This window comes from Ailuropoda melanoleuca, chromosome 1, assembly GCF_002007445.2.
Source record: "Ailuropoda melanoleuca isolate Jingjing chromosome 1, ASM200744v2, whole genome shotgun sequence".
In the NCBI taxonomy this organism is placed as follows: Eukaryota; Metazoa; Chordata; class Mammalia; order Carnivora; family Ursidae; genus Ailuropoda; species Ailuropoda melanoleuca.
In genome coordinates this window covers 61,767,550-61,786,062 of record NC_048218.1, presented here as the reverse complement: position 1 = coordinate 61,786,062, position 18,513 = coordinate 61,767,550, and the positions used below count along the sequence as shown (strand labels likewise).

Here is an 18,513-nt window from a genome sequence, read left to right as displayed (position 1 = left end):
AGGCACCAACGCACTCTGATAAAAGTTGACCTGTTCACCCACCTCAAAATGCCACAGGAGAGTCACTGTCCACTGAACTTGTTCCCTTTTATGACACCAGCCTGCATCTCTGGTATTATACCACCTTGAGAGGCTGTAGACATCCATTACCAAGGAATCTTACCTATAATGGGATGGGGGAAGTTCCTGAATAACATTTTGGATTCGGGCCAGTTGGCCTTCTTCCGGGCAATGCGACACTGCCGCCTGTGGAGAAGAACATGAAGTAGCCCAGTGAGTACTTGAGGGGGAGGACACCCACCGTGTCTCCTGGCTTTATTTAGGTTTCTGGTACACCAGCCTTCCAACCAGGCCTACAGATCATCCTTCCAAGAGGCATGCTTTTCTAGTAAAAACCAACAACTAAAATCCGAGGGTTCGTGATGCGAAGTGTCTACAATGAGTGCACACGGTGACATGTGGATTGTTCAGGTCTGTGTGTGTCCTCAGAAGGTCGTTAGGTATCTGACAAAGGTGTAGAATCTTGGGTGTGTGGTAGTGGCAGAGAGTGACAGAGATTCACACCGGGAGAGATACAGAGACAGAGAGACGGAGATGATGGGTGGCTCTATGTCTACTCAGCCAGCTGTCTTCTTGGGGGCAAACAGCTACTCCCTACCTGACCTGACACTATTCCATGACCTCACTACTCAGCGGCTCATCTACTGTCATAGATGCTGATGTGAGGAAGCAGGGAAGGTGAGCCTTCTCAGCAGGGTAAGAACTTTGTCTCTGGGACCTGATGGTCTCGCCTGGATGTGCTCTCTGGTTGTTTCCTGTGTGGCTATTTGTTCTCCTGAAGCAGGGAAACCAAAGGGACCCCATGGAAAAAAAGCTGTTTGTTTTTCTTTTTCTTTTTGCTCCTTTTCCTGCTTCTGTTCTTGCTAGGACCTACGCCCCTCGCCTTACACAGGCCTTACAGAACAGATAACATACGTTCTCCTTGCAAAAGGAGAGAAGTTAATGATCTCTTTGGAGTCTTCCAGCACAATGACATGTAAGGAGGGACCTGGTGGAGTTGTCATGACCAGTTTCCAAGACCACTGACTCATCAAGACCCCCTCCTCCAGGGCATAAGGGACTTATGGAGTCTTTGTTCCTGGATTACTGAGAGGACACGTGTACCAAACCACCATCCTCAATAAAAACCCCAGGCCCCACGTAAAGATGAGACTCACTCTTTTCTGCTTTCTAAGTCTTCTGGAAAATGCTCTGTCCATATCTACTCTCTCTCTGTCTTCAATAAACTCTATTCTCACTTCTTCTTGGCTTGCATTTTGACTTCCATCCTGTGACAAGCCAAGGACCCTCTTGGCTGGTCCTGTGGGACCCCCGACTCTGGGTCCGAGGACCCAGCCAGCCTGCATCACTCCCACCTGCCCAGGGCCCTCAAGGAGAGCCAAGGGCATTCGTAAAGGCAGTGCAATCACAGGCTTGCCCAAAACTTCTGCATGATGTAGATGTCCCTGGGCAGATGCCTGGTACCCTGCCCTGAGAAGCTGTCTTGCCTGTGGCCAGGCTCAAGGGGTCCCCTTCCAGTGCAGTGGTGGAGTGCTTGAGAACTGCCAGTGTGGGAGCAGTACCTAAGTGCAAGGTCAATGGTAATCACATCTTTCTTTTTTTACTGAGGTATGCTTTACGTACATTAAAAATACACCAATCTTAAGCTAGAGCCCCATGCATTCTTTCATATGCACACACCCATGTAATCCCACCTAGATCAAGACACACTTTAAAGAGAGCTCCTGAGCTCATGTCAATCTTTACGACCTTGAGTTCACAGGCATATGTGCCTTACACGGTCTTGAATTTCCTCCCAGTGCCAGAAACTTGCTTTCCATTTGTATATAAGGAAAAGTAAAATCAAGAATACATTCTTTGATAGATGCCACCACTGCCTGCAATACAGCCAGAAAGAAGGTCCTAGTGTGGTGTGGTTTTCTCATATGGTTCACCTCTGCTCAGGCTTCCGCAGTCATTTTTTGCTTGTGTGTAAAGGCTGAAGCTCATACCCTCAGTAATGAGAGTTTTTAGGTGCAGAAAAGTAGAAGGAAATGTACTGGGCACTTTCTGTTATGCCAGGCCCTATCCTAGGCCACACGTGCTGGGTCTGTTCTGCTCTAACTTAGAGAAGAAGTCCTAAGGGCTGCCTAGCCTGGACTTCCTGACTCCCTTACTTGTCTCCATTGTTTACCACAGCCCTCCCCACCATTACTGATATGATATCACATACTTATTGGTTAGTCTATTGCTTATTGTCAGTCTCCCATGCTAGACGTAAGCTCTGCAGGTGCAGGGATGTGATGAGTCCTAGAGCCTAGAGCAGTGCCTGGCACCCAGTCGGCACTCCCTCCATATTTGTTGAATTTGTTATATTCCATCTAGGTGGGACATCATGCCAGGGCTTTGTCCACCAATTTTCCCCCTTTTCTTCTCTCCCTTCTCCCCTTCCCTTTTAATTTAATTGAAGTAAAACATACAAGAACACCAACTGTTTTAAAAGATTGTCAACATTCTCTGCCTGGAAAACTTGAGATTTTGCTTCCTAAGCATTGGTGGGAGAAATGAGGAACCAGGAGGGTCATGGTCACAGGTGTCCCAATCTTCAGGTGGGGGTGCAAGCCTGAGAACAGAACCAGCGTAAGCATGATCTTTGTTACAACCCTCAATTTTTGAGATATGGAGGAGGAGGGTGGGAACAAGAATGGGGCCTGGAGTAGGAACCCTGACACCCCTGCTTTCTTCCTGAGAAACTCATAATGGGGGCCAGGGGAGAGAAGCTCCTGAGGAAGGAGGGGCTGTGGAATGCAGTGTGGACCCTCCCACGTTCTATCCTGCAAAGGGGGAAGGGTGGGAAGCCTCTCTTCCTCTCAGCAAACTTTGTACAGTACCCCCCCTTTTCTAAAAATGTGTCTGGGTAATAAAGGTGCAGGTCAATTTAATAGCCCTCATGGAAAGTTTCTTTGATATTTTAGGAAGCTGTTAGTCATCTTTGTTCTGAGAGGCTGGGCGGGTCCTCCCCCTGATGCCTGCAGGTCCCATTTGGTATTCTTGTTTATTTCATTGTTCACAGCCTCTCCCCATCCTATTAGAAGCCCTCTAGATCCTGTAGTTTCTCCTGGAGGGGTCCAGTCCTACAAACTTGTTTTTAGCTCTATGTTCCCCTATTAGGTTGGCTGAACCTATCATCAGGGAATTGGGGGAGGGGAGATGAAACTTTGCCTACCCCAATTTTTTGCCTGAAAGAGAATTTCACTCAACTTTTGCCAAGCTAATCTGGCTACGAGTTAAATCTTAAAAGACCTAGGATGAATCTGTGACTGTTCATTCTCTTCCAATCAGTATCAATGAGATCGGCTTCCTGCCCTTTGAGGACCTGGTCCAAGACTGGACTCGCTCTCCTTCTGGTGGACCCCTTGCTCTTGTTTTATCTGTTTACCTGAACACCACTGTCACCCTTAGAGCTCAAGTCCTGCTGCCTGGGCAGTCCTGTCACCAGTGGGAACAAACAACCCATGCCTCTCCTTTCCAGTTGTGCCCCAGCTACAACTCAGTAAATTATTTTAATCTATTAGCCTAAAAAGTAATTCATGCACATCATTTTAAAAATGAAAGTATTCAAAGGAATACATGGAAGAAAGTCTTCTTGACGACCGCAGACCGTCAGAGGTTGTCTCCAGAGGCAAACTCTGTGTGTCCTACCAGACAGTCCTTATACCTTTCCATCTTTGTCACACACGTGGAACAAGCCTGATTGTGACAGAGAACTTCAACTACCTCCATTTGACCTCAAACTTTGAGTGAAGTTCTTCTTTCCAGCTTATCTCTTAACTCAGGCAAAAGACCCTGTGGGCAAAGCATCCTCTGAGGGGAATAAAACCACTCCTCAAGCCAGAAGGACTGCCCTGAGCCAGCAAGACCCCATATGACTGACCCCAAGACAAAGATCTGTTTGACCTTCACTGCCCACCTGCATGTACTCACCCACCTTTGCCCCACATTTTCCTTGTATAAACCTGGAAAGTATCTTCGGGACTTTGGAGACGGTCTTGGAGACACTAGTCCGCGGTCTCCCCGGTGTTGACCTCACTGAAATAAATTCCTTTCTTGTTTCACCACCACTCATGTCTCTGCCTTTGGATTTCGTCAGCAGAGAGTGCTGGAACCTGGTCCGTGTGGCACCCCAGGAGTCAGGTGCTTGCAGCCCTGTGCCCCGGCTAGAATTACGTGACCTGGCCCATCTGCAATTTCCCGTCATCCTGGTTTGCCTGAGATTAAGGGTTTCCTGGGATATAGGTCCTAGGCAAACCAAGGGCAGCCGGCCACTGCTCCCCGCCTCCCTGGTTTGCAGCAATCTTGAGCTCCCAGCCAGCCTGCTTTTGCCTACTGCCACCCACTAGTAGCCCATCCCAAGTGATATTTCAAACGAGGTGTGTGGGTACACAAACCTGTCAGCAAAGGCTTTACTAGGTAAGCATTTTCCAGCAGCTAGAGAGCAGGGAAAGGAAACACAATAACGAACAAAACGAACACTGCTTCTGTCCCCAGGAAGCTTACAATTGAATGAGGGAGACTGATAACACAAAGAAGTTATTTCAATATAAATTTAGTATAAAATTGAACACCTCTCTAAACTGCCTTCTCTAAAAATCCCAAATCAGCAACTTTTCTTTTGGGTGTAAAAATTCTAGCTGAATCAATCTGAACAAAATTGAATTTTTCCTAAAATGAACTTTTCTTTCTGATAAAATTAAAATGTAATATAGTAGGCTGAAAATTGCTCCAGATATCAGGCCCAAATCCCTGGAACCTGAATGTTACTTTATTTGGGGAAGGAGTCTTGGCAGATGTGATTCAATTAAAGGTTTTGAGATGAGATGATCCTGGATTAACCGGATGGGCCCTAAATGCAATCATGGCTATCCTTATAAGAGGGAGGCAGAGGGAGATCTGACACAGACCAAGAGGAGAGGACAGTGCCATCACAGGGGCAGAGATGGGAGTGATGTGGCCACAAGCCATGAGTGCCTGGCAGCCACCGGAAGCTGGAAGAGGTGAGCAACACTTCCACACCGCCGCCCCCCTCCCCCGCCCCACCACCGGAGTCTCTGGAAGGAGCACCGCCCTGCTCACACCTTGATTTCCACCCCATGAAACTGATTTCAGACCTCTGGGCTCTTGAACTAGGAGAGATCAAATCTCTGTTGTTTAAGCCACTAAATTTGTGGTGATTTGTTACAGCAGCTACAGGAAACTGATAGGTGTACTCAAAATTAAATTGTGAAACATGAAGGAATTAATAATCCCTTGCTATCCTACCAGCCAGACGTAACAACTATTAACCTACTCACGTGTGAAGCATACACGAAGCAATCAGCCTGTCTTCCCGGCGCCAAACACGAGCAGGCGAGCAGGCGTTGCTTCCTAGTCAGTCGCATATACTGCTTTCTGTCATCTAACTTTGTTACATTGTGGCTGATCACTACCCTTCAGAAATGCAACTTTTCATGGCTACCCAGGATCAAAAATAATAGATTTGTTATCATTTATTTAACATTTCGCTTATTGTTAGACACATAGGTACTCCCCACATTTTGGGATTATAATACCGCAATGAGACATTTAGAAGTCCATTACTTGTGTGCACATCTGATTATTATCTTAGAATGTAGTCCTAGAAATGGAGTTACTGTATTTTATAAATATGAGTACTTTAGGATTCTCAATAGTAATTTCAAATGCCTTTCTGAGGTGTCCAGCCAATTCACAATTTCCAACGTAGAAAACCAGAGAAGAGCACCTGCTGGCTCAGTCCATAGAGCATGCAACTCTTGATCTGGGGGCTGTGAGTCCGAATCCCATGCCAGGTGTAGAGATTATTTGAAAGTAAAATTTTAAAAAGATAACAAAACACCATAAAAGAGCCAGTGTCACCACAAGATTGCCAGCACGAAATACTAACGTTAAAAAGTTGTTTCTTTAATATGCAAATATATTTTTCTAATATTTATAATTTTTATTTTTAAATTAAAATTTTTTTTTTTACATTTCAAAACTGTCTACTTAGGGTGCCTGGGTGGCTCAGTCAGTTAAGCATTTGCCTTTGGCTCAGGTCATGATCCAAGAGCCCTGGGATGGAGTCCCACATCAGGCTCTCTGCTCAGTGGGGAGCCTGCTTCTCCCTCTACTCCTCCCCCTGCTCTCTCTCTCTCTCATAGGATCTCTCTGTCTCTCTCTCTCAAAAACAAAACAAAACAAAACAAACAAAAAAAAAACCTTTCTACCTGACTTTTTTTTTTAATTGAAGTGTAGTTACAGATGATGTTACATCAGTTTCAGGTACATTTATAATTTTTTAAAAACTATATTTCTTCTACGAATCGTTGAGGCTCTTTGCTCATTTGTTTAGCAGATGGTTTTTGTTATGTGGGGTTTTTTTTTCTTTTTATTAATAGGTAGGATGGACTTCTGTATAATTAAAGAATATTAATCTCCTGTCATCTATATTACATTATAAGATTAAAACTGTAGAAAAAGACAATAAAGTCTTATGCACAAAATGAAACAAAAATAAGATATTTTTGGTTGATTCAGATTGGCAAATAATTTAACAAATTAGAAATACCGAGTGTTAGTGAGGCTGTAGGGAAAAGACCATCCTTATCTCTCTGGAGAACAATTTGACAATACATTATAGAATTTTAAATAAGAGTTTTTTACACAATAAATCTAAATCTGTGATTTTTTCCTAAAGATATAAACAGAGAAAAGGATAAAGATATATGTACAAAAATATTTATTATCACGTTGTTTTATAAAAGCAAAGTGTTAAGAAACAAAAAGTCAAAATGTCCGTCAGTAGGAAACTGGCTTCAGAAATTCATTGCACATATAAGGAAATACTCTGCAAAAATAATGTTTCTCTATCTGTTAGCACGGAAAGATGGTCACATTGTTGAGTTACATTCCAAAGCAGCGACATATAGTATTGAGAAGGAAAAGTGGGGAGAGAGAAAGAGAGAGACAGATTGAGAGAGCTTGAGAAAGAGAGAGAGGCAAGGGAGAGATCTGTAATGATGTCTCCTGAAATGTTAGCAGCAGATATGCCTGCGGTGTGGGATTTCCAGCAATTTATACTTTCTCCTTTACACTTTTCTGTATTGCTTTCATTTTTGCAACAAAATTTTATTTTGATTTGAGAAAACAAAATACAACAAAAACACTATGTGAGGAATAAAAGAGTGAAAGAATTACCCACATGTTAATGGTAGCTGTCTTTAGTCTTCAAGAGAGGAGACAAAGTTCCTTTCTACTTTCCTCCATTTTCCAAACTGTCTTTTACCAAATATGATTACTTTTAAAGTGAGGAAATAATCACATATGGTGATGGTGATTATAATCTGGCAGACTCACATGAGACCCATAACTTTTCCTCCTGGTTCCCAGGAAAGACTCCTCTATGGTTTCAATGGTTAGAGGCTGCCATTATTTTTGACTTAGCCACTCAGAGCAGAGGCTCATTTGTTTTCAGCCTTAGATCTCGAGGTCCCCTTAGATCTCTCAGGGTTCACAAACCCCTGACACTTCACATCAGATGGTATATGTTGGCTTCTCTAGTAGTCAACCTCTAGGCCCAAGTTTTTTGTGTTTCGACCTAATAGTCTTCATTAAAAAATTAATGTACTTTTTAGTAGATGAGATTTTGAAAGCTAAAGTCTAAAAAAGCAGGAAAAACTATAATCTCATCATTGAAATAAATGGCTATTAATCCTTTGAACATCTTCTTTTTAATCATATTTTAGTACACAATTATGCATCTGTTCTTTTCCAGTTATCATTATGAGTGTTCCCCTCTATTATTGAAAACTATTAAATATATTTTAATAGTCCAAATCCAACATTTAAAATGCATCCACTTATTCCTATATCGTTTGGAATTGAAGAACCTTTTATATGTTCAAAATAAGTTTATTATAGGAGCCATGAGAAAGATCACTTCCCATGTTAGAGCCTAGATCTGGTCTTTATCAATAATTGCAACTCCTCCATAATCTTAATTGCAAACATCCCCTCTGCCCACCCCACTCTAACCATCTATTGACCTCATTGGGATGAATAATCTATCAATAATAATTTTTCACTGTTATTCACTGCCTTACAGCCTCACTTCCCCTCTTATCCAGACAAAATTCCATGGTCAACTATTTCAGTCACTCTCTTGCATACACCCTCATCTTCCTCACCCCCCTTTATTAGCTGAATTTCAGTCTTGGTTAAATCCATCTCTCCACGTACTCTGCACCTCCACCCCAGCAGCCAAACGTTCAAGCCAGATTTTTAATACTGTCTCTACAGACATCCTGTCAGCATTTATCCTTTCTGTTTTTCCTACAGGTGCTCCTACTTGGTAACCACAGAGCTGCTTATAAGATGTTCTGCCCATCCACCTTCCACCAACCCAACTCACGGGCCCAGCCTGCCCTTGCTCTTGCCTGCATTGCCCAGATTCTTTCCTCTTTCCAGCTTTCTGATCTCTCCCTTGACTTGGGTTTGTTCTCTCTCCATTCTCTGCCTGCCCACCTTGTTCCCCAACCCCCAAAAGAACTACAGAAGGAGAAGCCTGATGAAAATGAACAAGCAGTAGGCGTACATCTGGAGTCTTAGGTTCCTGTCCTGCTGTGTGACCTTGGGCCTGTCATTTCACATCTCTGGTGCTTAGCTTCCCCCTATACAATGAGGCACATTTGGTTAAGTAAGCACAGAGATCATTCTAATCCAGTTCTTGAAACAAATAAACATGATTCTGAAAATCTAAGAAAGGAAAAATTTAGCCAATGGACCCACTACCTTTTTTTCCTCACTCTAGCATCCTACTTCCATTACCTGGCTAAGATAATGTCAACCATCTGTTGAGTTTTATTATTGTTATTTTATTGTTGAAACTCTCCTTGGCCCATCCAGTAGTCCCACCCAATAACCATAATGGAAATCCAAACACTCACCGTGAATTTCTCATAGAGCTCATAAGTCAGGAGGGGGTTGGGCAGCTCCCTAAAGTAGAGCTTGCAGAGCGAGCCCACACAGTGGATGTCCTGGAGGTACACTTCCCTTGTCAGATCTGGACATTGATCTGAGCCAAACTCTTGCCTGAAACAACACAGACGAGACGTAACAATCCTGAGAGCATGTGCTTGGTGTCGGCAACCACTTGGCTGCTTGGGGGTAAAAAGACCCTAAACTGCTGATCTGACTCTATTTTTGACCTTGATCAAAATGACCTTCTCTTCCAGGCACAAGGAAGCTCTGGGAAGACTTCCACTTCAGGTCTGGATCTTCTCTGCGAAAGCTGCTGTCATTCGAAAGACATCACGCCCATTTACAAATGGATTTCTCGGGGCATTATGTCCCAGTTTCAGTTATGTACAGTGGGGAAATACGAAAGCAATTTGCCAAAAAAGGCTGTTGAGGTTTCAGTTCTTCCAAAACACTGTTCCAAATGAACTTCTCTTCCTTGGAGGAGAGACCAAAACCAGGGCGAGTCAGATTGTTATCATTCATCTCCATATACTCATGTCAACAAACTTGTTTTATCTGGAGACTCAAACCCTTGTAGGCTGCCTGATAGTGACTCCCACAGGATAGATGAGAGTAGAAATATCTTCTTGTAAACAGTGTATGGTGAGGTGTTTGGGAACAACATCAGATTCCAGGCCTTGTTTCTAATTAAAAAACATTTCTTGACCAAGGTGATGTGAGTACACTGCTTCAAATAAAATTTACTTACAAGTTAAAAACCTTTTAAAAAATGACAAATTGGAGTTTTCATATAGAGGAGAAGTTAGAGAATTCATTTGGTCAGCCGCAGAGTGGCAAACTCAACGGGAGTCTCGGGACTCTCTCGGAGCCAGCATTTCAAAACAGCCCCCTGCCCGGCTTCCTGTCACCTGGTTCTGGCCCTTTAACAAAGGGTGGGGAAATCCCTGATGCTGTCTGAACCTGAAAGGAGCTGGGTGGGGCCCTGAAAAGAAAACCTTGCAGGGCCTTATAAATTCACGGGCTTGTTTTTTGTTTTTTTGTGTGTGTTTTTGTGTTTTTGTTTTTAAGAGAGCAGAAGAGCTGAACAAGAACAAATTTGGACCTTATCCGTTTATGTAGCCAAAATTTCCCGGCGGAGGCTAAGGTCAGTCCTTTAATGAAAAAAGATTCTGGCTATTGCCCAAGGGTTCTCCCCCCATACCAACTACTGTGTAGTCTACTTCCGAGCTAAGGGTAAAACATTGAAAATTATTAGCTGTTGAAACTCTAAAAAACGTCACACTGGTAAATTAGTGTATGTAAGTACGTATGTAAGTACGTAGAGCTGTTAAAATCGATGTTGTAACAAAGCAATTTGTTTTCAACAGCCACCACTTCTCCAGGAGTAAAAAGGATGTCTTATTCCTTCTGTAGACTGTCATTACAATTGTGATGGGAGGACGAGGGGCAGAAAACCAAATCAGAGGAAGAAGAGAGAAGAAAATTAACTGGACAATCTATTAAACTTAATGGACAAACTATTAAACTTAATGGACTAATCTGGTAACATGAATGTTTTTATTGTTTTAAAAGTCTACACTTATAATTAAACATAGAAATATATAAAAATAACACCTGATAAAACTCTGTAAATATACTATATATTTACTCCCTTTATGATATATATATATAATACATATAAAACATACACATACATATCTGTGTTTTGTGTGAAGGTTATTGTACTCTTAATTCAATGGGATAGAAATTTCTTCCTAAAAATTCTAGGATATATTTCAGACTTACTTAGGATAAATCTGTAGAATTGGAAAGAGTTCATCTACCCATAATTTTTAAAACATCAACCTCATTGAGAGAAATGCAAGATCATGCAGATTTTTTATTTCCTGTCCAAGTGAACTATCAAATGTTGAGGGTGGGCCCACAGAAAACCTCACATCATCTCCAAGTTCTGAATGGGGACCTAACTGAGCTCTGGGCAGGCAAGGGAATGATAATGAATCATGTTGTTCCAACCTGTGATTTAAATCATTTGAGTTCAACTGAATCCACCTTAGAAGGATAAACCTGGTACAAGACAAAGAAACAGATTAAAAACCCTCAGCAGCTTTTGTTGGAAAGAATTACATCAGACTAGAGGATTTCCTGATTAGATTAAGAACAGTTAGGCATCTGAAAACATCATGCTTGATCTGCTCTGCCACCCTTCCCTCAACCCCTTCAGGTTTTTCATACTCTCAATCCAGGCAGACAGAGGTATGCACAGAGGAAGGATTGCAGGAAAATTCTTTTGGGGGCTATTCTTTCAGCTTACCTCAGCCTTTGTATATTTGAGGTGACTCCTGAAAGCCGATAAATTCCATCCACAATGCCGTGAGTCTCTATAAATTCTGCACAGCTTTTCAATACATATGGAACTATGTAAAGAAAAACAATAAAGTATTAGATATAAGTCTAACTGTCCTTTAAAAATATTATTTTAAAAATCCAGGTAGCTTCAAAGAGAAGCAAGTATGGAATGCATATGAGTTACAAGTGGAAACAATTAGTTTTAAATGTAGATGATATTCTTTTGTATTTAAAAAAAATCATGAGGTTTTGTTAAAGTTTAGAAAAGTCATGTGTTTTAAAAGTTGGTTGGGTTTTTTCAAAGAATTTGAAAAATATGCAAACACTTAGATTTTGAAACCAGCAGTGACCTTGGAAATCCCACAACTCGATCTCCTCATTTCACTGGTACTCCAAGTGTGGTCTTCTGACTAGCAGCCTCAGCATCTCCTGGGAACTTGTTGGGAGTGCAAATTCCCAGGCCCTACTCCAGACCCACTGAATCAGAAATTCTGGAGGTGGGGCCCAGCAATCTGTGTTTTAAAAGCTTTCCAGGTGACTGTTGGATGATCCAGTTGTCGATTCTACACATGAAGAAACCAAGGGTGCGGATAAATTTACTTACCTCACTCAAGATTATTTGTTGCTTATGAAAAGTAATTAATACACTTAATTAATTAATTCCCTAATTTATACGGAAAATGCTCGTAAGTTGGTAAAAGAAAAACAAGACACAAATTCAAATATACACTGTGAATTTAGCTATGTTAAAAAAGGTGCAAAGGAAAAGAGAGTGAAGATGTCTGCTAGAATGTTAAAGGTGATTAAAGGTGTGGTGGTGGTGGAGAACCACCCTCCACGGACACCTCTGAATGGGTCAAACCAGTCACTGATTGAATGGACCACATAAAAGGAACCAACATGGCCTTTTGAATTCCTGCCACTCCAGAAGTTCAGTGCCCAGGTAGAAAAGTCTGGATATGCCAACCTCTCCTCAAGGCTGACCCTGATTGGCCCAGCCAGCTCAGTGCCAGAGAATGGCAGCTGCAGGCCTTTTGGATGGTACGGAGAGAGCAGCAAGTTACTTGCTGCTTTGGTCCCTGGACAGATCCACCTGAGGTCCCTCCATGAGAGTGCTCTGGATGGTGGTTTTTTATGGAGCTAGCAAAGCCTTGGGCACCGAAGTCTTCCGTTGTGGAGGTGGTGGGGTGTAGGAACTCCATGAGCTAGTGCTTGGGTTAGCACTGTGCTCCCTCCCCCAAAATATACCCAATCCATGAATGCCTTAGGCTTAGAGCAATGCCAGTCCATGGATGCTTAATGTACCTGATGGTGCCTGCACATGATTCCAAGTTGGGCTGGGCTTTTAGTAAGTAGACACCAGGTATTTAGACACAACACTCTTCCCGGAGTCCCTATTACAACATTCTCTAAACAATTCCCCCACCATTTCTTTCAACTACTAACTGTAACTTTGGATGCTCAGTCAAATTCTTCCTACTTCAAGTATTCCACCCATCTTTCAAAGGCCGTGCACCCCCAGGACCATTCCCCCCCAGGACACGTCCATGTTTTGGTCTGTCTCTCATGACCAGAACTGGGGAAGAAGTTCTTAGTTACTCCAGGTAGAAAGCGGGCAGGGAATGGACTTGGGAGGGATTGGAAATACTGAGAGCAGAGAGCTGCATGGTAGTACGGCTCACTATGAGGGAATACCGGTTGGGAGCAGAGCGCGGCCACCTCTTTCCCTACCACACCAAGCTGTTGTTTTTGTAACCTGCCACATTTGTTCTACGGTTGAGAACACAGGTTTGGATATCAAACTGCCTTTGTAACCTTGAGCAAAATACATATGTCATAATTCTGTTTCTCAGTTTCTCTATCTGTATAATGAGAATAATGGTGATATTACCTCATACTTAGGATTGAAGTGATGCCTATAAACATTTAGCACAGATCCTGACATATAATAAGCATTCTACAATGACAGTTATTATTTCTGTTTGAACCCTATTTATGAAATAAATTCAAAATTCGTGAGATGTAATCTTGGCGAAAATAATTTGCCTCCTCCCATCCAATGGGTGATGAGGGTAGAGTGGATCAACCTCTTACCAGCTGACACTCATCTCTACTATTTGGAACGGCTTTTGTGTCCTTTTTCGTTAAATATTTCTACTTGAAGATAATTCTGCTTGTCTAAAGTCTCTTTTCTATGCATTTAGGTGTGTCTTCATAACACAAAGGCTGCAGGATCCAACAGTGTACAGACTTTGAGTTAGAGTCCCAGGGCTATGGTTGGCCTTGGTTTGTTCCACAGTGTGTCTCTGTACCAAGGTATATGGACCTTGGGCCATGTAGGGCACAAGTGGACTTTAGAGCTCTGGGCATTCCTAGAAGGACTCAAGACAAAAGCCCTGAACTTGAAGGGGCTTTATAAGACACTCTACAGAAGGGGTGGTGCAGGGTCACCAACCCGTCCTACCCCATTCCCAGGTAGGGCCCTCCCAGGACCATAGCTCTCTGCTGTAGCACCGCGGGTCTGTTTGTTTTAAAGGTGGAGAAAACACATTCCCGGATGGAGCCTCTGCCATAAATTTACTCTGGCTTTGATACAGAGGCCCTAGAACCTTTCGTCCACAGCTCTGTTTAAACAAGAGTCAATATTAAAACAACTCAGGGGAGGAGGCCATGGTCCCAGCCCCTGAGGAGTTTTAGCTTTCCTGGACTCTTGTCTCAGGCTGAGTTGGAAGACGTGGTTATTCTCCAGCATACTCAGCAAACGGGATAGGATCCACTTAATCTCTGTAATCATCTAGCTCTAGGGCCAGAGCAGCGGCTCTCAGACTGCATCCCCCCCGGGCAGGTGCACCAGCAGTGGCTGCCTCCAGGAGATTCTGATACGTGCCAAGGTTGAAGAACCACTAGTCTCGACATGAGCTTCTCATACTTTTTAATGACACAAACCATTGGGATCTTGTTAACATGTGGGTTCCAATGGGGGAAGAGTGTCAAGAATTTGCATTTTTAAGAAATTTCCAGATGACAGGAACACTGCCCACCTGCCGACCACACTTAGGGCAGCAAGGGTCTAACGGTAATACTGGTGCGTGGTGCTGCAGGGGCTACTAAGAGTTTAGTCTCAGAGTCTCAGATTTCTTTAGACTGTTGTCCCTGGGGTCCACCCAAATTGGGGACGCCTTAGGATTCTGGACAGGGTAGAAATTTGCCACCAAATAGCTGAATGGTGATAGATAGAAAGAAAACTTTCACCGTCACTTTGGGCATGGGAAGGAGTGATGCTAGAGGTCGTGGTCACAGAGCTAGCTCTGTAGGATTTATCACGGACCCAAAGAACTCGAAGTCTCCTCCTCCAGAGGTCCACGCAGTTGCTGATTGTGACATAATGTTTTAACTTCTTTGAACTGTTTTCACTGAAGGTTCTCGAAGACCCTGTTTGTTTTGTTTTTCCTGGATCAGCAATCTCAAATGTTAAATTTTAATCTGAGCACAAAATAATCTTGAAGTAATTTCTGATGGAAAAGAAAACTCTGCCTTTGATTTATGCCCTACAGTTGACACAATCTTTTAAAGTCCTTTGTTTCATTTGATCCAATCTGGTACAACTAAAAGACATTTTATACTTCTAAATAAGATGGGGCACTACCTCTTTCCTCAATTCCTAACCTCTTCAAGGGTTTAGTGCAGAAAAGGCCAGCAGTTAAATCATTTCTCTGAGTCCCCCCGGGAGTAATATCTGCTAAGCTGCCCCAGTTCCCTTTGTGGCCAGGACCTGATCAGACCTGCAGACAGAGATTGGAACAAGCACAATTTTACTTGGTTACTGATGTGCTCATGGCAGCCATATGATTTCGTAGTGCAAGGTGCATTTGGGTTTTAGGAAAACATGGTCCTCTTTCCTCCCTGTTCTGGATTTTTGTTTGGATCTACTAACCAGATTTCATCCCCTCTCTGGGTCCTGCATTCCTAATCTTGAAAGTCTAATGGTGTAGACACACAGCGGAATCCTGCTCAGTCATAAAAAAGAATGATATAGCAGATAGGTGATAGAAGCCAGACCATAAAAGAGTACACACTGTACACTTCCATTTATATTAGCAAATGCACACTAATTTATCGTAGGAGAAAGCAAGGGAGAGGCAGGAGGTAGGAATTGGGAAGGGCCGGGGAAACTTCCGGGAATGAAGGATATTTTCATCATCTTGACTGAGGTGCTAGAAAGGACTAAGGGCTACGGGCAGGTGAAGAAGAATTCATACTTGCGGGAGAAGGGTAAAAGAGTAAGGGAACAAGCCCCTGCACAGGGAAGAAATTCTCTGAGAATCTGCCGCTGTGCGTAGGGCAGAGGGTGAGGTCCTTAAGCAGCATTGCTATGCTGTGAATGAGATGATCCTACGGCCTTTTTTCATGAGGTGAAGTAAAGAATTCAATTACTTTTCCATTATTCTTGGCGATCAGCAGAGAACGTCCCCCCACCCCAGGGGGAATCTAAGAGCAGTCCCGGCAGCTCCCAGACACTTCTCTCTCTGCTAGATCCTGCTCTTTCTTTCTGTCTCACCCTTTCTGTCCTGCAACTCAGGCTTTTTGTCCCATGCTCCCTCTCTAGCCTCTGTGAGTCTCAGCTTGCCTACAGGTTCCCACCCCCATTTCCCCTCTAATTCTCTCGTAACTTCTTTCTATTCTCTTCCTTCTGGCCTAGTGCAGAGTTAAAGGAAAGTTAGAAAATGTGTGGTATTGATTTTATTTTTTTTAAAGATTTTATTTATTTATTTGAAAGAGAGAAAGACAGCATAGGGGGTGGGGAGGGGCCGAGGCACCGAATCTCAAGCAGACTCAGCCCTGACCATGGAGCCAACGGGGGCTTGATCTCACGACCTTGAGATCACGACCTGAGCCAAAACCAAGAGTCATAGGCTCAACCTACTGAGCCACCCAGGCACACCTGTGTGGTATTAATTTTAAGAAGTATAATGTTCTCTGTTCTTCAAAAAAGCAAATTAACTGCTTTCTAATTTTCCAGGGGAAAAAAATTAAATATATTCTGGCTTTGGCATGTTTTCCTTAGAGGAAAGTTTTTTTTTTTAATCTTTAAAATATTCCGATATATTTCAAATGCTGTAAAACTCACCCTTTCAAAGCATATAGTTAAGTGGTTTTGAGTATATTACAGAGTTAAGCCACCATCATATTTCAGAACATTTTCATTACCTCAATTCTGGATATTTCCATATAGGCAAGCTTATTTCATTGCAGCAATTTTTGTAACAGCACAAGATTGTCCATCAATAGGAAGCTGCTTATATAAATATAGAACATCCATGCAGTGAAATACTACATAGATAGTAAAAGAATGAGAAAACTTTCATGTACAGATATAGAGTGGTCTCCAAGGTATATTGTCGAGCAAAAAGAACAAGGTGCAGACAAGCATGACAGTATGCTAGCATCTGTTCTTTAAAAAGAGAGGATAGAAGAATAGACATGCAATTCACTTGTATATGCATTAAATATTTATGGAAGGACACATTAGGAAGTCGTAAGTTTAGCTGCCTACATGAGAAGGGCCTAGAGGGTGGGCTAGGGCTGTAAGAGGAAGACTTCTCATTAAATATTCTTTTATACTTTTGAGTTTTGAACTATAAGGAAAAAAATTTCATAAAAAATGAAATTTAACAACAACAAAAAATGAAATTTAACAAATATTTCCTGCAAGCCTACTCTTACCCAGCACTAAGTTGTGAGCTCCTTGCGGGCACTGAGGATGGTATTGGGTCTCATCCATCCAGAATAGCACTGAAAACACAAGCACTCAAAATGTTTTGCTGAACAGGTGATTGGTCATTTTTCTCCAGCTGGGTTTTCCATGCTCTATGGATATCTGGGTCCCACACTGATGTGTCAGACACTGCGTTAGATGTTTTTTCTAAAAACAGCATTCTCCATTCTATAATCATAGCCAATCCATGAAATAGGTGAAATTCTACATTTTTGAAGATGTGAAAGTTGATTCTGTTAGGTTAGGTAAGCTGCCCAACATCACACAGCTAGTAAATGCCAGAGTTATGTTCCCAAACCCGGTGAGATAAACTCCAAAGCCCGTGCTTTTTTCACAGTATTCTACCTGGGGAGGAATAGGAAAAGCCTCCTCATGAGTTGGTGGCCAATATGGAGACACCATTTGAGAAGAGCTGACTGGGTCCTTGCCCTTAACTACCCAAATGCCTGAAATTCTACTATTGCAGGCTTTAGGCATTCAGTACCTAGTGGTTAATATCAATTTCAAAATTTGTCTTGAAAAAGTTACAAAGTAATATATGTTGATTAAAAAATGAAAAACACTTCCCGATTTTAAGCTATACTGTAAAGCTACAGTAACCAAAACAGTATGGTCCTGGCATAAAAACAGACAAACAGATCAATGGAACAGAATTGAGATACTAGAATAAACCCAAGTATATACAGTCAACTAATATTTGACAAGGGAGTCAAGAATACTTAATAGAGAAAAGACAGTTTCTTCAATAAATGGTGTTGGTAAAATTGGATACTCACATGTGAAAGAATGAAACCAGACCCCTATCTTACACTGCTTAGAAAAACTAAATTGAAATGAATTAAGTTTAAACGTAAGACCTGAAACTCTTAGAAGAAAACATAGGGGGAAAGCTCCTTGACATGTATCTTAGCAATGAGTTTTTGGAGATGATTCATAAAGCACAAACAATATAAGTCAAAAATAAACCAGTTGGACTTTATAAAGCTAAAAAGCTTCTGCACAGCAAAAGAAATAATCAACAAGTGAAAAGACAACCTACAGAATGGAAAAAAATATTTGCAAATCATTTATCTGATTAGGGGTTAATATCCAAAGTATGCAAAGAACTCAGTAACTCAAAAGCAAAAAATAAAACAAAAACAAAATAAACTAAAAAACAAAACACCAAAAAGTTCAATTAAAAAAGGGATAAAAGACCTGAATAGACATTTCTCCAAAGAAGATATATGAAAGGCCAACAGACATATGAAAAGATATTCGACATCACTCATCATCAGGGAAATGTAAATCAACAGCACAATGAGGTATCACCT

General features: G+C 42.1%; 1 protein-coding gene across 1 annotated transcript in view; it reads right to left on the bottom strand.

Moving 5' to 3' along the window:
• Positions 1-18,513, bottom strand: part of ARHGAP31 (Rho GTPase activating protein 31) — a 99,105-nt gene that overhangs the window by 28,128 nt on the left and 52,464 nt on the right. Inside the window, 3 exon segments of the mRNA XM_034658957.1 lie at positions 164-246; positions 9,042-9,186; positions 11,390-11,492. Of these exon segments, the coding sequence (XP_034514848.1) occupies positions 164-246; positions 9,042-9,186; positions 11,390-11,492 (331 nt within the window).